At 41.7% G+C, this 17,825-nt stretch overlaps 1 protein-coding gene across 3 annotated transcripts in view; it reads right to left on the bottom strand.

The window, feature by feature from the left end:
* Positions 1 to 2,989, bottom strand: part of Ccnyl1 (cyclin Y like 1) — a 35,449-nt gene extending 32,460 nt beyond the window's left edge. Inside the window, exon 1 of one of the 3 annotated variants that reach the window (XM_029478913.2) lies at positions 2,644 to 2,989. In XM_029478913.2, the coding sequence (XP_029334773.1) occupies positions 2,644 to 2,872 (229 nt within the window). In that variant the 5' untranslated portion in view covers positions 2,873 to 2,989. The remainder of the gene's footprint in view (positions 1 to 2,643) is intronic. The other 2 variants (XM_021171845.3, XM_021171835.3) reach the window with 2 other exon arrangements.
* Positions 2,990 to 17,825: the final 14,836 nt, after the last annotated feature.

The raw sequence follows: 17,825 nt of genomic DNA, 5'->3' as shown, positions 1-17,825 counted from the left end.
TAATTCTTTCCCTACTATCACCCTTCTAAGGGATGGGGAGAAAGGGTCACTTGAGAGAGCATGAGAGCTGCATGAAAGGCTGAGAAAGAAAAAGCCTTAGTATCCTTACTCTGCTCTAGTTACTCAAGTCACTTCCCGTCAGTTATATCAGACACAGTGCTAGAGCCAATGGTTAGGGACTACTAATCGAAGTCCAGAAAGTGACTTTAAATGCTCTACATGTTTCAAAGGAAAATAGAACATCCTTTATGATTTTATCTAAAAAAGTCAAAACAATTCCTCATTATAATAAAAAGCTACCTTTAAATCTAAATAAATATTTCTCAGATTCCAAGGAAACTTATAAAACTTTTTTCTAAAATAAAGACATTAAATGAAAATTTTCATGTGTTTATATATATTTGGTGCTCTGATGAAATGTCAGTCAAATGCTGACATTTCTTATCACTGTAGTGAATGCCAAAGAATTTAATTTGACAGTTTTGGCAGCACTAAGGATCAAGCCTATGAGTTTATATTTGCTATACTTAAAACTAGTCCTCCAGATCTAAAAATGAAATTTAGAGAAAATACTGAACTGAAATTTTAATGGGCACATTAATAAACTAAAATTCTATGATCACACACACACTTGTTTTACAAAAGCTTCTAAGCATTTCCTGTCCTATAACTTTATGCTGACATTCCTCTTGCCAGCCTTTCTTAATGTTGTCAAAGGATTCTCAGCTTCAGCTCACAGTTAGCAGAACAGACCCACTTACACGATCAACGCAGGTCCCACTCTTACCTGCCCTTTCCTTTCCTCTTTACTGAGAGTACATATGCGATACGAGATCTAAGGAAAGAAAGGTTGCCTCTGCATCAGCTAACTGAGACTAAGACGGGGAGGACCACGTACCACATGTTCTACTGTACAAGTCAAAATACAATAGACATTTTGACAAGATTTTTTTTCCTGTTAAGAGTCCAACTCAGCACATCTTCCACCTCCACAGCACATCTTCCACCTGCACAGTTTAGAGCAGTTCTATGCAGAAGCAGTTTCAGTCAGATCTTAACTTTGCATCCTCATCAACAATACAGTGAGAATGCATACAGGCTTCCTTTGTATCTGGGAGGAACAAATAGGCATACATGATACTGTGCTGTAATCCCTCAAGAATTATAAAAAGGTCCTATTTGGACTCTCACTCAACACTACCCATATACTGTTTGTAAATCCAGAGGCTTAACTTACAACATTGAAACAGAACAGTTTTCATAAACACACACTCCACTGTTTAAAGATACAATTACCTTTACATTCTTTTACAATATTTGACTATTACAGAAAGTTACAAAAGTGTATCGATCATGGGCCTTAAGTTATTCTAACATGAAGACACCAACAGTCCAACTAAGGTTTAAAGAAACAACTAGAGGACAGTCCTCCACAAAAAGGAACTCATTTGTAGTGAAGCCAACAAGCCAATGTGGCTTAAACATTTCATGATACTTTGTCTTATAGATCTGTAGCCTTCATTCAATAACCACACTGCTATCTAGAATTACTTTTTACCCAATTCACAGATTTTCAAAAATTTTATAATTATAAAACACCAAGTATTTCCTCTTCTCCCTCCTACCTACCCAGCCAGCTCACCCTGCAATGGATCAGTTTTCGAGCTTCAACTTTCTCAGCACCAAGTAAGAATCTCCAGGCTGAAGGTGGGGAGGGAAATGGAGCCATAGAAACAAATATTACAGGCACCCGCAGGGGGCTGTCTTCTTAAATCCCAAACCTTTACATTACTAATTTAAAGCTAAATTTAAGCTTTTGGCTCCATTTAAACGCCCGATGAACAATCTCTCCCCACCCTGCTCCTTTGGAAGAGGTAAAATAAATGAAATTTGTTAAATGGCGATGTATTTACCAAAATGATAATTTTAAAGCGAGCAGAACTACTCCTTGTTAGGGAGGGGAAACAGTACTTTTCTGAAGCCTGGAAAGAAACTGGCATCTTTCACAGAAGTCTCCTCTTTCTGTGTTCCAACTATAACTGAAAGTAATAAAGCAACCTTTATTATTGAGGCTACTTTCAAAATCCTACTTAATATCATACACATTTTTGTGGCAATCTCTACTTGAACGTAAATAAGAAATCGTTAAACATGCTGAATCTAGATTGCTCTAAGTATCAGTTACTCAACTCGTTCAGAGCAAGAGGATCATTAGGCTCTTACCTTGGGTACCATCTGCCTAAGAAAGGACAGAGAGAGATGGGATGGCTATTCTGAGGTTAGGGGTACCTGGGAGTTTTATTAAGAAAAGGGGCAATTATATAGTCTCTTGAAGTCTTAAGTTCCACTGGACGGTACACAGCAGTACAAAGAGGAAGCGGTGCCGGTTACAGGGTCCCGGGTCAGAACGAGAGAATGGGAAGAGTGAAGAACTGGGGTGGGAGAGAAACTGGCCAGACGCGGCCGAGAAAGAATAAGGGGTGGGAACGCGAGCCACAGCCCTCATTCCCGGTGCCCAGGCCTGCGCCAGGAATAATCCCGGCAGGAAGGAACCCGAGGCGGCGGCCGCCTCCCAGCGGGACCCAGGGAGTCGGTGGAGGCCAGAGGTGCGCCACGGCCCGGACGCGCCCGCTGCCTCCTCACCTTCGGGCATCTCTCGGTCGCTGATGTGCTGCAGGTGGTGGCCCTCGCCGGCTCCGAAATCCAACTCGGCGGGCTCCACGGCCGCAGCGGGCGCCGGCGCTACCGCCACCGCGTCCCCGGCCGCCGCCTCGTAGACCTCGGACTCGTAGTCGGGCTCTGCCGGCCCCGCGCGCCGGCCCAGCTTGGGGCTGGCATTGGGGGACACGCAACAGGTCAGCGTGTTCCCCATGGGGAGCGTCCGCTCCGCTCGGCCGACGCCTGCGCCTCCGCTCGCCCCGGACTCCGCGCCCGCCCCCTCCCCCAACAATGGCGCGGTCGGCGCCGGCAGCCCCGGGCAGAGCGGGGCTGCGCCCGCCCGCACTCGCCGCCGCGCCCGCTGCGCGCCCGCCCGCCCCGCCGCCCAGCCCGGGGCAGGGCTCCGGCCTCGGCCGCACCCCCGCCGGCTCGCCGCCGCCGCCTCCCCACAGCGGACTAGTCTGCGAGGGCGGCGACCAGCCCGGCTTATTTAAAAGGGGTGGGGACCCGACAAGCGCTGGGAGACGCAGCCACTGCGGGCCGAGAGCGCGGCCGGAGCTCCTCCTCCTTCCGTCGCCGCCTCCGAACTGAAGGCCGCTAGCCGGCTCCTGCCAACCGGAACGCGCTCCGCGGTCACCTGGTGATGGGTAGCCAATCAGACCCAGACTTCCCTCCACACACCCGCCTACGGCCCAGGCACGTGACTCACAAAGCCCCGCCCCGTCCCTCAAGCTGAGCCGCGCGAATTCTGGTTTCCATTCATCTCGAGCTACGGCGAGTCGGGCTCCTACTGGGGAGCTGCGACAGTTTGGTGGTACTCGAGGCCGCCCTTCAAGGCGGGCCCCGAAGGCCCGGCCTGGTGAAGAGTTGGTTTTGTCAGCAGTTTGGTTTCTCCATGTTTGACAGCTTCCCTTTGCTCACCCAAGTAAGTTGCACCGGACTTAGCCGGTTATATATGGCTAAATGCTCTTCTCCTGTCTTCCCAGTGTTACGTTTTCGCTTGCAACTTGGCCATAGCAACCCCGGGGCTCGCTCCTTACTCTCAATAAAGAGTTGTGACTGTGTCTTGCATAAAACCCGAGGACACGTCACTCTTCAATTTCCTCGTACGTCAAATAAGGACCAAACTCTCGGTTCAGAAAAGCTGGGAGCCAGCAACTCCGGTTGCGCTTGTTTTCTGCCATCACAAGACAGGAGTTTCCAGATTTTGTTTCTTTAACTAGCAATGCAGAGAGCAGTTTTCTCCACAAAATAGAGAACCACACTGTGGGGTGCCCACAATCCTAAGTGATGGGGATGGTAGAGAGCAATTGACCTTTAGCATGCACCAAGTATTGCCAACCATGCCAACCGAGCTCCCTTAGCTCTAAGTCTAAAGAGCAGTCCAATGTTCGATCACCCAGATTTTCCTGCTCGGTGGCAGGGTAGGGGGAGCTGGAGTATGCAGAAATTAAGTAACTTTCTCAAGGTTACATGACAAGTTTACTGCTAGTGTAGGAACCAGAATAGTCTGGATTCCAGGTTTATCTCCCAGTACCTGTGAAAGGAAGTCACACTTAGGGAAAATGACAGAGACTGTTTGTTAGTGCTTGGTAGTGTTCAGTTTAAGGAAGAGCAATCTTTTCACTTGGGGATTTTAAATATCTTCCCTAATTGAATCTTCGAGTTCATTTCTGTTCCCGAAGTCCAGCAGTCCAGGCTCCCAGTAAATTTAGGCAAATGAGAAACAGAGATTTGGAGAATCTAGCTGTACGAGTTCACACTGCTGCTCTTGGAGTACAAACACAAATATCTGACCCCAAAGTCAATGAGGTTAAGAGTTTAGTTGTTTTCTTTTAATGTATATATTTATTGTATTTGTATGAGTACACTGTAGCTGTCTTCAGACACATCAGAAGAGGGCATCAGATCCCATCACAGATGGTTGTAAGCCATTATATGGTGGCTAGGAATTGAACTCAGGACCTCTGGAAGAACCGCTGAGCCATCTCTCCAGTCCAAGAGTTTAGATTTTATAGTGGAAATAATTGTTGAACATGAAGTTCAGAAGTCATTATCAGGTGTATTTAAGACTATGTGATTCTGGGCAGTAAGAAGGAAGGGAAGAAAGGTCCAGTTGAGGAAGCATAGTCTTTGCCTAGGAAAGAAAGACCGCTCCAACAAAGGGCACTGGTGACTGAGTGGACAAAGAACTCATTTCCTAAGTGAAATAGGAAGTACTTACCCATTGGATATGGAGGGAGAACAGAAGTAGAAGGCAAAAAAAAAAAAAAAAAAGTCTAAAGTTCTGATTTAGAGGGTAGGCGGGTTTTGATGCCGCTCCCCTAGACAGATAAAGAGAAGAATAAGTTTGGAGAAGAAAGTTTTTGACATTGTTAAGTGTTGTATGACAATGAGTCCTAAGTGGAGAAGAAGGCAGAGGGTCTATAACTAAAGAAATTTTCTCTTAAGATGGGAGAAAAAGCAAGATGAATGTACTTTAATACTAAAAGAGTAAGAGCCCATGAGCACAACACAATTCCAGACTTCAAAGAAAAGGAGGAATTAATAAGTGATGTCCCCAAGAAGGCAGAAATATCTGCAGTCCAGATCTGGGAGAGGTAAGCTTTGGGAAGCAGAAGCAAGCAGGGAGAAAAGACATATGTGACATGAGACATTGCTGGTAGAGAAGTTTCAGGAAAATTCACTTTGTGACCCCTCTTTTCCTATAGGTTACAGTTTGGAAAATAACTGGGGGAAATGGAAGTATGAGTAGAAGTTTGTATCTCCTAGAAATCATATTATATTTAATGAAAACCAAATGCCATTTTACTGACTAGTTTTCTGTCAACTTGACACAAGCTAAAGCCATCTGAGAGGAGGGAGCCTCAGTTGAGAAAATGCCTCCATAAGAAGAAAAACCTGTGGCCTCCCTTCCCCCCAGCTTGGAACCTGCCTGCTCAAGGGTGGAGCTACCGGCTCATTCGTCCTGCCACGCCCACTGCTGGAACCTGCCCTCTGCTGCCTGGAGGCACACACGTGTTAGTCCTGCTACTGGACCCTGAGTTACTTGGCGGGAAATTGGGTTCCCTCCCCCTTCCTTTATAAACTGAGTGTCTGGAAATATTAAACGGAGTCTTGATCAGAGTTTTGTCTTGACTCCATTGTTTCTTCCGCCCTATCTAGTTACCTCTCTTTGCAGGGAACTGCCATTCTCAGTTGAACCGTTCGTGTTGTGGACCGCGGGCGGGCCGCAACAGTTGGCGCCAGAACTGGGACCTGAAGAATGGCAGAGAGATGCTAAGAGAAACGATTGCTGTGTGGAGCTCCACAAGAAAGAAAAGAATCTTCGTATCGGAGGAGCATCGGAGCAACGGACAGGTACACATGCTAGCGCTAGCCCAAAAAAATTTCAGTTTTGAAAGTGTTGCGGGGATGCAGTAGGATACGAAGCAAGTTTGAAGCAGTGCTAACCCAACACTGGTTCTACTTGGGGTCAGCAGTTCGTAAATCGGAACTAGATACGGAGACAGGCGGTGTGCCGCAGAAAGAAGGGTTCAAAGTCAGAAATCTTTTAGATAAGAGAGATAGCTGTTGTCCATGGTTCAAAGAAGAAGAAACGATAGATTGTGGAACCTGGGAAAAAGTTGGTGAGGCCCTGAAGCAAGTTAAAGTTTGAGATTAAGCTTCAGAGGCTGAGTCTCTTAAGATATTTCTAGTTTAGATAATGATTAATGTGGTTCCTATCCTAAATAGTAAAATTTAAGATAAGATACAAAGCAATGCCTCTTTATTAAAGCGTTAAAGCTTGCTTTAACAGGTATTCATAGGTATTAATTGATATCCAAACTTCGTAATATGATAGTAATGCTTCTAATATTGATTTAACAGTGATAAATTGTTTTAAACATAGGTTTTGCTTTCCCAAAGTTGTAGATATTATCCTAACCTTGCACAAAAACTTAAAAATTATGGTTAAAACTGCCATTGTTCCATTGACTGCAGCTTGCAGTTTGATTGCAAATTTAAGATTAATGCTCAGATTAAAAAGTATTTTACCTTTGAGTCAATACAGGGCTCTGGGCAGCCCCAGAGCGGCTTGTGAACTTTCTTTTGTTTTGCAAACAATGCCTAAAAAAGTTTTTCCCTGTATTCAAGAAAATTTCTTTTTAACAGTGTTACAGATCTATTCAGATGTTTAAAATAATGCTTAAATTCAAAGATTTTTGCTTCTAGTAAACTGGTAATCACTAGAAAATTTTGCCTCTATGTATGGCTAATATAGCTTTACATTATGTAAGAAAAATGTTTATTGTTTCTGCTTCTTTACAAGAAGCCAAAAGTTTTAATCTTTCAGTATATATTGTTTCCTAAGTGGAAAGTATTTTATTAACTAATGCTTCTCAAGGGAAGTTTACCTTAAATCCTTGCTCTCACCCAAAAGATTCAGAGATAGTATCCTTTTGTTATTTGGTGTTTTGATTTGCTGCAAAAGGTTTTACAAAAAATAAAGAAAGCTTTTATAATTGTTGTTAATTGGTAATTAAAAATTAGTTGTGCCCAAGACAATTCTTTGGCCAGAAAAAACATTATTGTAAAGTCATTTTTCTCATCCTCCCAGCCGATCGTTGGCCACGTGGGCCCAACTAGCTGCTGTGGAGCGGAGTCTTAAGACACACAGTTGCCCCTATTCCAGCACAAATAATCTGGTTGTGTGCTGTAGATGGTGTTTTAAAATGCTAAACAATCAAACCTTAATTTATATATTAATAGTCAATGCTATATCTCTGAGCTCATAATTACTTAAAATTGTTCGTCCCTCAGATACTATTAATTCTCAAATTTACAATTGCTTTTACATATTTTTAGTTAATAAATAAATAAATTATGCACGTGTGACTCTTAATAACTTTTCTAGCCTTCTAGTTACAACCGTTCCTTAAGAAAAATGATTGAAAGTGCAATTAGTCACTGCCCCTTTACAGCCAAATATTTAAAATGTTTTGTCCAAAAAGTTATTAATTCAAAAGGTTAGATATTGTAAAATTTTAAACTTTAACCTCTTAAAAGACAAAAAAGAAAAATTGTATCCCCATATATACTATTTAGTGCATTTCCATGCACACTATTTAAAACATACCTTTATTTTCAAAATTTGAGATTAAAATGTCAAATTTGGTAGATGCTTTTTAGTATCTTAAAAGGATCTACTTATTGGCTTATAGATTGATCCTAAAACAGCTACCTTATTAGGAAAGGGAAAAACAGGTTCTCTCCACAGAACTCTACAGAAACATATTGGTAATTCGTGTGCCGAGCTGACAGGTAAGTTAACTCAGTGTCCTAATTAAAAGGACTAAAAGATTAAATTCATGTTTTAGATCCATCCTTGCTTGTCATTTTTCCAGTTTGGACTAGCTTCTAGCCTTTTAACTTTATGGCAATAGTACATCAGAGACTGTATATTCAGATTTAGTAAAATTAGTCATTTAATAGAGTCATAATGATTTTTCACTCTTCTTCAGTGTGACCAGCCATTCTAACTCAATCTTAGACTGGTCTAATATTCAGTTCAATTATTAGAGATTCCTATATTCTAAATTACCTAGCAAAGTTAATTCAAAGCAATTCCCCCAAGGTCACCAAAGGCTCACCTTGCCTTTACCTTATTTGTCCTAAACTTTTTGCAGACTGACATTAAAGGTCAGTCTGCAGCGGAACGCTGCTGGCACCCAGTTACTTCTAATTTGAGACTAGCTTTAGCTTTACAATTTGCATCTAAATAAAGTACCTTGACTTCTCCAAACAGAAAATTTACATTACTACACTCTAATTGTTTAGTATTCTTCCTTCTCTCAAGCAGGTCAATCTACATTCTCCAGTTCTCCGCCCCGCCCCTAAGAGCAAACAGGTGGTTCTGCTAATCTCCCTTCCAGGGACATCCCAGCATGTGGCTTTTCAGTCTAAGATAAGATTTAGATTTACCAGGAGAGCTAGGGAAGTAGAAATTTCATATATATTTACAAAGATTAGTTCTTATTTTGATAGATATAGGCTTAGTCCCTTAACTGGCCTCTGGCTTTTCACCCTTGCTGTTACTGCAAGGTGTCCTTAGTTCCTCAGGCTACTGGGAATAACAGAGATGAAGAGGAAAGACTTTCAGCTCCTATTTTAACCAAAATTAATGGTGTTAATACTGACATAATTCTTGTCTAGGCCTTGCTAAATCTGAGGTTGACAAGTCTCACATAGAGACCTCACAATAACTCAGAATTGCGATACTGATTCATAATCATATGAATACGGTATGGGTACCGCTTGGCGCAGGAGATCACTGCGGAGGGAAGGTCCAGTTTGACCGTTTCTGAGTTCCCTGTGCGACACACCTGATTTGAAAGAGGTTGGTATCTGACTCCAGCTAAAAACCAAAAATACTTACGGCTCTGCCTCCCCTCCCCAAAAGATACCAAGAGCCACAGATGTGAGTTGTTACAATGCTCACGGGAGGAATCAGGCCAATGTCCACCCAAGTCAAGGTTAAAGGCCCACTCATCTACGGATGAGAAAATCATTTGATCACCTCTGTTAAGCATTGCCTATTTAAACTTAATTAATAGGGGGGAGAGAGATTGGAGACCTTGCTGTCGTAAGGGCAAGGCCTTTCACTGCCTCCCACCCAAAAAATAAAAAAGCCAATTGGCCTTGTACTAGGAGCCAGCCAGTCTTAACCCCTTCTCCCTGTCCCCCTGCCTTTCACCCAAAATTGTGGATAATTATCAGTTCAGTGTTATTCTAAAATTGTTTAGCTAAACTCAGCCAGGGTTCCAACGCCCTACTTAAAAGGCAAACAGGTAGCTACCTATTCAGCACTAATTAGCATTATAAAGTCAGAGCCTACAGCCCAGTGCTGGTATTTCAGTCAGTGCTTTTAAGACAGTCTCAGCCAGATACAGTTTACCATTAGAATAGTTAGGGAATCCCACGGAAATAGGTTTTTTCTTTAGCCCTAGGAACTCAGGCAGAACTATTGAACATAGATAATTTTTCTGCCACAGGCCACCCCCTTTTTTATTTTTGTTTTGTTATCTAATGGGGGGAAATGTGGCCTCCCTTCCCCCCAGCTTGGAACCTGCCTGCTCAAGGGTGGAGCTACCGGCTCATTCGTCCTGCCACGCCCACTGCTGGAACCTGCCCTCTGCTGCCTGGAGGCACACACGTGTTAGTCCTGCTACTGGACCCTGAGTTACTTGGCGGGAAATTGGGTTCCCTCCCCCTTCCTTTATAAACTGAGTGTCTGGAAATATTAAACGGAGTCTTGATCAGAGTTTTGTCTTGACTCCATTGTTTCTTCCGCCCTATCTAGTTACCTCTCTTTGCAGGGAACTGCCATTCTCAGTTGAACCGTTCGTGTTGTGGACCGCGGGCGGGCCGCAACAAAAACCTACAAGACATTTTCTTAGGGATTGATGGGGGAGGACCCAGCCCATTGTGGCTGGTGCCATCTCTGGGCTGGTGGTCCTGGGTTCTATAAAGAAGGAGCCTGAGCAAACCATGAGGAGCAAGGCAACAATCATTGCATTGTGTTTTACATGCTTCCTGTTACTTGAAGTTATGCCTAAGATCAAGTTACAAAATAGTGCCCACATGTAACAGTGGCCCTCCATGGACTGCACCATTTCCTGTCTCCAGGTTTCTGCCCTGTTTGAGTTTCTGTTCTGACTTCCTTTGATGATGAAAAGTGATGCTCGTGTTTTTGGACATGACGTTCCAGCACAGCAATAGTAACCCTAACTAAGCCACCATTGCCCCTCAGTATTGGTAAAGACTCAGGGTCCACCGCAGATACCACAATTAGAAGAAGCTGAAGTCCTTATGAGTTGGTACAGTATTTACATATAACCCACCTGTGTACATTCTCTCATGTATTTCATATCACCTGAGTACCTATAATACCTAATAGATGTCAGTGCCATATATATGTGTGTGTGTGTGTGTATGAGCAATACTGTATTATTTATAGAATAATGACAAGAGAAAATGTGCATGTTTGGTAGAAATGAAAGTTATTTCAATTATTTTTAGTTCACTCTTCATTGAATCCATGAAGGCAGAAGCCACAGATAAGAGGATAATGCCTCCTCCCTCAGATGTGAATAAATTGACATATTTGAGTAAAGTCCATGAGGCTCAACTCTAAACAGCTATATCACAGAAGCAGAAGGTGACTCCACTTATTCTTTCCAAGCAGTTAAGAGAAATGGCACCAACTCTGAGGAAGAGTTAACAGATAAGGAAGCACAATGTATTTGTATAATTATGGACCTTCTGCAAACCCTCTAGCCACATATAAGACCACAAAAAGGACCCAAGGGAATATTAGCCTTTTAACAGGAAGAAAAGGTTCTTTCACAAGGCCAGGGAGCAGAGGGGATTAATTTTTAATTTAACTCCATTTAAAGCATTTACTTAAGTACTGATGACAAAGAATGAACAATACATTAGAATGTGGGAAACCACAATGGAATGAGTGTTTTTTGAGTGGAGCTTCGTTTCCATCACCAATATATAGTTAAATTCTCAAGACCCAATGACTGCATTCTAAAGTGATAATATTGTCTTAGGCACTAGAAATCATTGCATTGTATTTTACATGCTTCCTGTTACTGGAAGTTATGCCTAAGATCAAGTTATAAAATCGTGCCCACATGTAGCAACAGACATACACAAATAGATATGCAGGACCTTAAAAATTAAATAATTTAAAACATAAGCAAAAAAAAACACTGAACCATTGCTATGAAAATAGATTTTAAAACATCTTTCAAGGAATGGTAGCATTAATGTTAAAAAAAAAAATTCCCTGACTTTCTGGGAGAGTGATGTACAAATGAACAGAACAGGAATTCTGTGGTATTAAGTGAGGTTTGGAGTCTGTAAGAGAAACTGAGGTTTTATTTATATGAGTCTAAGGTAAATTCATTGGTTCAGCTTGACTGATAGCCTGTGCAATCAAGAAGACAGTCTCTAGCTCTTGCATCTTGAAGCATGTATGTTGTGTATTATGTGCATATATATATATATATATATATATACATATATATATATGTATATATACTTTATACACACACATACATATAGTAGCCTGAAGAAAGAAAGAAGACAGGAGATTTTTCAGAACATCCATGTAGCATAGCTTGTATATCATTGGTTTAAAGTTGGCATGGCTACACCTAGCTGCCAGGAAGGCTAAAACACCAGCATTGTATGAAGATGATAAATGCAGAGCCAAAAACTAGAACAAGAAAAAGCAACTCATACTCTATACTGCAGCCTTTACAAAACTAACAGGAAATCGTTAGCTTAGAGCAAGAATGACCATGACTTCATCGTCTTTTGTAAGCACAGTCAAAAAAATCTACACGACTTTTGCAGTAGTCTTCTCTTAAGCTAAGAAGACTGAAATCTAAACAATAAAAGTCAAACAGCCACCACAAACAACAGAACACAAGACAGAGATTGAGGCTTAAACTATAAAATAAAACAGGCTTAAAATCAAGGCGAATTTTACAGCAGTTAGATATGGTATATTATATGTGCTTAATTGGTTTCCATTTTGAGGGCCATAACTAGTTACAATGACATGGGTAAGAAGTCTTCTCCGAAAAGCTCATGTAATAAAGGCTTTTACCTCAGCTAGTGGTACTAGTTAGGGAGGTTCCAGAAACTTTAGGACATGGGTCTATCTGGAAGAAATAAGTTACTTAGGGGATGCCCTTGGGGATATCTCTGGGTGGGTAGGGCTCTCTCTTCCTCTCCCTCCCTCCACTCCTCCTTTCCCTCATCTTCTTCCCTCTCTTGTTCCTCTTTCCTCTTCTTCTTTCTCTCTCTGTCTGCCCTTCCATTTACTTACTTTTGGACAGGAGGTAAATGGTCTCTACTACATGCTTCTGTGGCCATGATGCTCTGGCCTCACCATGGGCCCAGAACTAACCCCTGAGCTAAAGTAAATTTCTTCTCCTCTTTAAGGTGATTTGTGTCAAGTATTTTGTTACAGCACTGAAAAGTATGGCATGCTACTTAGAGAATAAGACTCTGTAGGTGAGTGATATGTCTATATATATTTCTAAGTAGAGAATCCACAGTTAGCATCATATTCTCAAAGTCTGTAAACAAAAATGTTAAGAAACTATCACACCTGGCACAACGTAGAACAACTTGTCATCTCTTGTTCTTAAATTCAAATAATCATAATGTGTTTTTTCCCAGTATTTTGGGAATTTGATGGTATAGTAGGCACATCTGAATAAATTGTCTCTGCAGTCCTCAACTCTTTCCCCCATCTTCTTTCCTCACATAGTACATGGGATGGGACTGCTAATTTATTTGAAATAGTGCTCTGAAAAACAGTGTCAGGATGTCATCTTTCAAGACAGATACACATTATATGAGTGAGCTCTGGCCCCAAATGCCCTCTATGATAGAAATCCCAATGCCAGGGTCTTTTGTGTGGACAGCTCTAGGAAAGTTTACATTTGAAGAGAAGCTGTTTGCTTTCCTAGGATTCCACTTTCTTCATCCCATATGATCTGTGTGCTTCTGGTTTCATTTTTCTTTTTCTTGTTTGTATTTAAAGATTTATTTATTTTATTTATATGACTACACTGTAGCTGTCTGCTGTCTTTTAGACATACCAGAAAAAGGCATCAGATCTCATTACAAATGGTTGTGAGCCACTATGTAGTTGCTGGGAATTGAACTTGGGACCGCTGGAAGAGCAGTCAGTGCTCTTAACCATAGAGCCATCTTTTCAGCTTGCTGGTTTCATTTTTTTAAATGCTGTAGAAATCTAAAATCTTTTTTCAGCCAATGGCTAGCTTCTCCTCAGATATCTAAATAGGGACAGAGTGGAGTGTTTGGGGACCTAGTTTTCTAAATCCGATCCCAATTCTCTTCCCCGCTCCAGGGGCTTTCCTGAGATGTGAGCTGTGCCTAGGGTGTTTCATGAGAGTGTTCACCCTCTACATTTGACCAGGAAATAAACTCACTTGGAAGTCTGTTTTGGAACAAGGCAGATACAATTGTTGTGCAAGACAGATACTGTTCCAGTTGCTATTTTCCAATCCTGTCAACACCTCCCTCCATTATCTGCTTTGCTGGTCATTTCTCTTATGTGATAGCTTAGGACTTTAAAATATGTCAATCCCACCCCTTATATTTTTAATGTGTGTGATATGGGTATTGTATCTGCATGTATGTCTGTGCAGTGCTATGCTCTTGAGAGCTATATCAAGGCATTGGATCCCCTAGGTCTGGGGTTACAGATAACCATGAATTGCATCATGCATGCTGGGAACTGAACATAGTTCCTCTGGAAGAAAAGCCTGTTCTCTTAAGTGCTGAGCTATCTCTCCATCCCTATTTTTATTTTTATTTTTTTTATTTTATTTATTTTTGTGTGTGTGTACACTGTTGCTGTCTTCAGACACACCAGAAGAGAGCATCAGATCCCATTAAACATGGTTGTGAGCCACCATTGTGGTTGCTGGAAATTGAACTCAGGACCTCTGGAAGAATAATCAGTACCATTACCCACTAAGCCATCTCTCCAGCTCCCTTATTTTTATTTTTTAATTATGTGATGTGTGTATGTTTGTGTGGTGTATGTACATACAAGTATTATGAAGGCCAGAAGACAGTGTCAAATCCCTGGAACTGGAATTATAGGTGATTGTGAATTGCTTGATATAGGTGCTGAGAGCCAAACCTGGGTCCACTACCAAAACAGTATGTGGTCTTAACTGCTGAGCCATCTTTATAGCACCCAAACTTCTCTATGAAGGAGAGTCTTTGGCCAAGTGAAACAAGTTTCTCTTACGTTAGAACCATTTCCTTGCAATGGTTTGACAGTTTCCTCCAGCTTCTTCCAGAAGCCTTTTGACAGCAGCCTCTTCACATAAGCTGACATTATAAAGACAATGCTGGAGGGGGAAGAAGAGTTTCATTAAACTTGACAGCATGGAACAGTTTGAAGAGGTCTTTTAGCCAAGTTTATCTTCTTAGAAATAGCTTAGACCTAGGGCAGGATCTTTTTCTTATAATGGCTCTATTGCCCTCTTGTCTAAACAATTTTTATCATTACCGCACGAAGTCTTCACTGAGGTACCTCTAGGAATCATGCTATCACAAGATATTTACACAGTAATATGGATAGATGCAGGGACCAGGGAACTTGTCTTGGAAGACACTCGCTATAAAAAGCATGCTTTTTAAGAAAAGAAACCCCCAATTCTAATCTCAACAACTTAGGTTGCCTTTTCCTGAGTCTAGGCCCTTGAACTCCTTTGTGGAGTGGACCTGCATATTTTAATTGGCTTTTCAAGAATGAGGGATTAGACTTGACATTTTGGGGTATAGATCCAAATTTAGTAACATGGCATCTGTGGGGTGCTTAGGTGGAAAAGGACAGGATTCTCTAACCTGTTTCTTCCAATGTTCTTCCCACACAGATTAAATAGATTGCTCCTGTGAAAAAATATCCTGGTTATTCAATAAATACTTCGCGTAGGAGGAGTAGAGAAAGATGGGAACCATAGGAACAATGAAAACTTACGTATCCAGTATAGTTCTGTCATGTTCTTTGCAGCCAGAATCTGGAATCCAGGATAGCAGCTTTGCTTGGCCATCTGGTCAACCTATACTCATTCTCTGAGATTTATCTGGAGCAGAGCTCCTTCTACAGTACTTCTCTCATTCCCTCAAGACAGGTTCTGTCTCTTGCTTATAATGAGTTATTCTGCAGAGTCAAACTGCAGAGTAATATGCTCTCACATTGTATGATAATTACTTTTATGTCTGACAGCCCTGTTAAACCAAATTCTGAGAACACAAGACTTTTGTTCATCTTACATGTCCTTAACACTAAATATATACCTGGCTTTTTGAGTGAGTATATAAATGAATGAAAAGGCTGAATAGCATGTACCAACATCAGAAGCTGAGAACTATTTAAAGCCATCTATATTTTTCCAGTACTTTCTTTCTTTCTCTCTTTTTTTTTTTTTTTAGTTTTGTTGTTGTTGTTGTTGTTGTTTTTTTGTTTGTTTTTCCAGACAGGGTTTCTCTGTATAGCTCTGGCTGTCCTGGAAGTCACTCTGTAGACCAGGCTGGCTTTGAACTCAGAAATCCGCCTGCCTCTGCCTCCCAAGTGCTGGGATTATAGGCATGTGCCACCACTGCCCAGCCCAGCACTCTCTTTCATGCCTCTGCTTCTAACTTCTGTTCTTCTGTAGCATCTCTCTAAAACACCATCATTTTATAATAATCTTATAACTTGGGGTCAGGAAGTGAGTCAGGACACACACATCACTGCTTAGGAAACAGGAGTCAGCTGGGGTGAACCAGTTTAGCAATGGAAATGGCTAAGATGGATTACCAGCAGTATCAGTTCTGACTGGAGCTGGGATCCCCTATTCTTCTCCATGCCTTAACTCTTAAGGCTGGAATGCCCATGATGGTTTCTTCATTGAATGCCAGGTACCTGGTTTGCAAACCTTGGGACATCTGAGCCTGACTAGACACATCATGGTTTTCTCAAGTGCAACCAGATTTCTTTTCTTTTCTTTCTTTTTTTTTTTTTTTTTTTTTTTTTTTTTTTTGGTTTTTCGAGTCAGGGTTTCTCTGTATAGCCCTGGCTGTCCGAACTCACTCTGTAGACCAGGCTGGCTTTGAACTCAGAAATCCGCCTGCCTCTGCCTCCCAAGTGTTGGGATTAAAGGCGTGGGCCACCATGCCTGGCTGCAACCAGATTTCTTACAGAACGCAAATGTATAACACTAGTATGTTTCACATTCTCAGTAGGAACAGCAGTTTACAGGTACAGGAGAAGAAGAACTTCTTCGGTCAGCATTATTCTTTTATGGGGGCGGGGGAACCCTCAAAGCCAGTTCTTGGACTGGCTCAACAGTCTTGTCTGTTGTCAACAGTTCAACAGATCTTGTCTTTTCACTGCTTACAATGGATCAGCTAAAGATACTGGAACCAGACCTAAGTCTAGTATCCAGAGAAGCTTTGCCCCTGCGGCCTTTAGGGTTTTATCTGTGTGTTTGAAGAGAGGGTCTTAGTGTGTAACCAAACTCATGATTCTTACTGCTTAGCTTCCCCAGTGCTGTCATTACATGCACGTGCCACAAAGCCTAGCAGCCTTGGGGTTCTTAGCAGGTAGAAAGAACAGGCTCCATTTTATAATGTCTCCTTTAACATTGAATAAAACTGAAAACAGTAATAGAGTTTTTAAGAAAAAAAAAAAAAGCCTTGAGACTTACACACTGAGAACCTTACATTTTTCTGGTAGTTGTTTGCATAGAACAATCTATGATCTATGGTTTGAGCAAATGAGGATTCCTACAGAGAAAGAGGCCATTACAGAAGACAGTGTCCTAAAAGAGATTACTATTGCTGCTTTTAACTAGCAACTGCCATGTGGATATACACTGTGTGGTGCTTTATATGAGTGCAAACTAAAACCCATGATGGTCACCTGCAGTAGTGATAGGTTAGGCAAACCTCCCCTGGGCCAGAGTATCTTAAACCCACCACATACAAAAAATAGAATGTGGGTTCCATTCACTGTTGTGTCTTTGCAACAGTATATGCAAGGTCTCTGTGGCCTTCTCCAGAAGCATTGGCAAGAGCCTGCAACACCCTTCCACTCTGCTAGTGCTCCTTTGAGTCAGAAGTCATGCTTTGCTGGGAAGAGCCTGCAACACCCTTCCACTCTGCTAGTGCTCCTTTGAGTCAGAAGTCATGCTTTGCTGGCATTTTGTTTCTATAAAAGACGTGGAGAAACCTGTCCCTCAGTGATGTGAGCACCATGATGAGTTAGCATTGGAACTGGGTATCTTACATGGAAAAAGGAATTAACATGGTTAGGAAAATACATATTCTAACCAGTTTCATAACGGGCTTGACCAAAGCTAAACAGAAAGTAAGCAATGCTGGTTCTGAGACTGAACATCAATCGATAATTAAGTGATTTATGATTTGGGTGAGTGACAGGCCCTTATCTTCACCCTCTGGGCTGGAAGAATGCTTTTGGAACTATTAATTCAACCTGAAGCAACAGATATGTCAGCAATAATCACCTTATTAAAGTGTTTGTTAACTTGTTCATTATAGTTTCTCACATTTTT

The sequence above is a fragment of the Mus caroli genome, unplaced genomic scaffold, assembly GCF_978045245.1.
Source record: "Mus caroli unplaced genomic scaffold, Mus_caroli_1 scaffold_1, whole genome shotgun sequence".
NCBI classification, from domain to species: Eukaryota; Metazoa; Chordata; class Mammalia; order Rodentia; family Muridae; genus Mus; species Mus caroli.
Note: the sequence above shows the minus strand (reverse complement) of the source record. Positions and strands in the feature narration are given on the sequence as shown.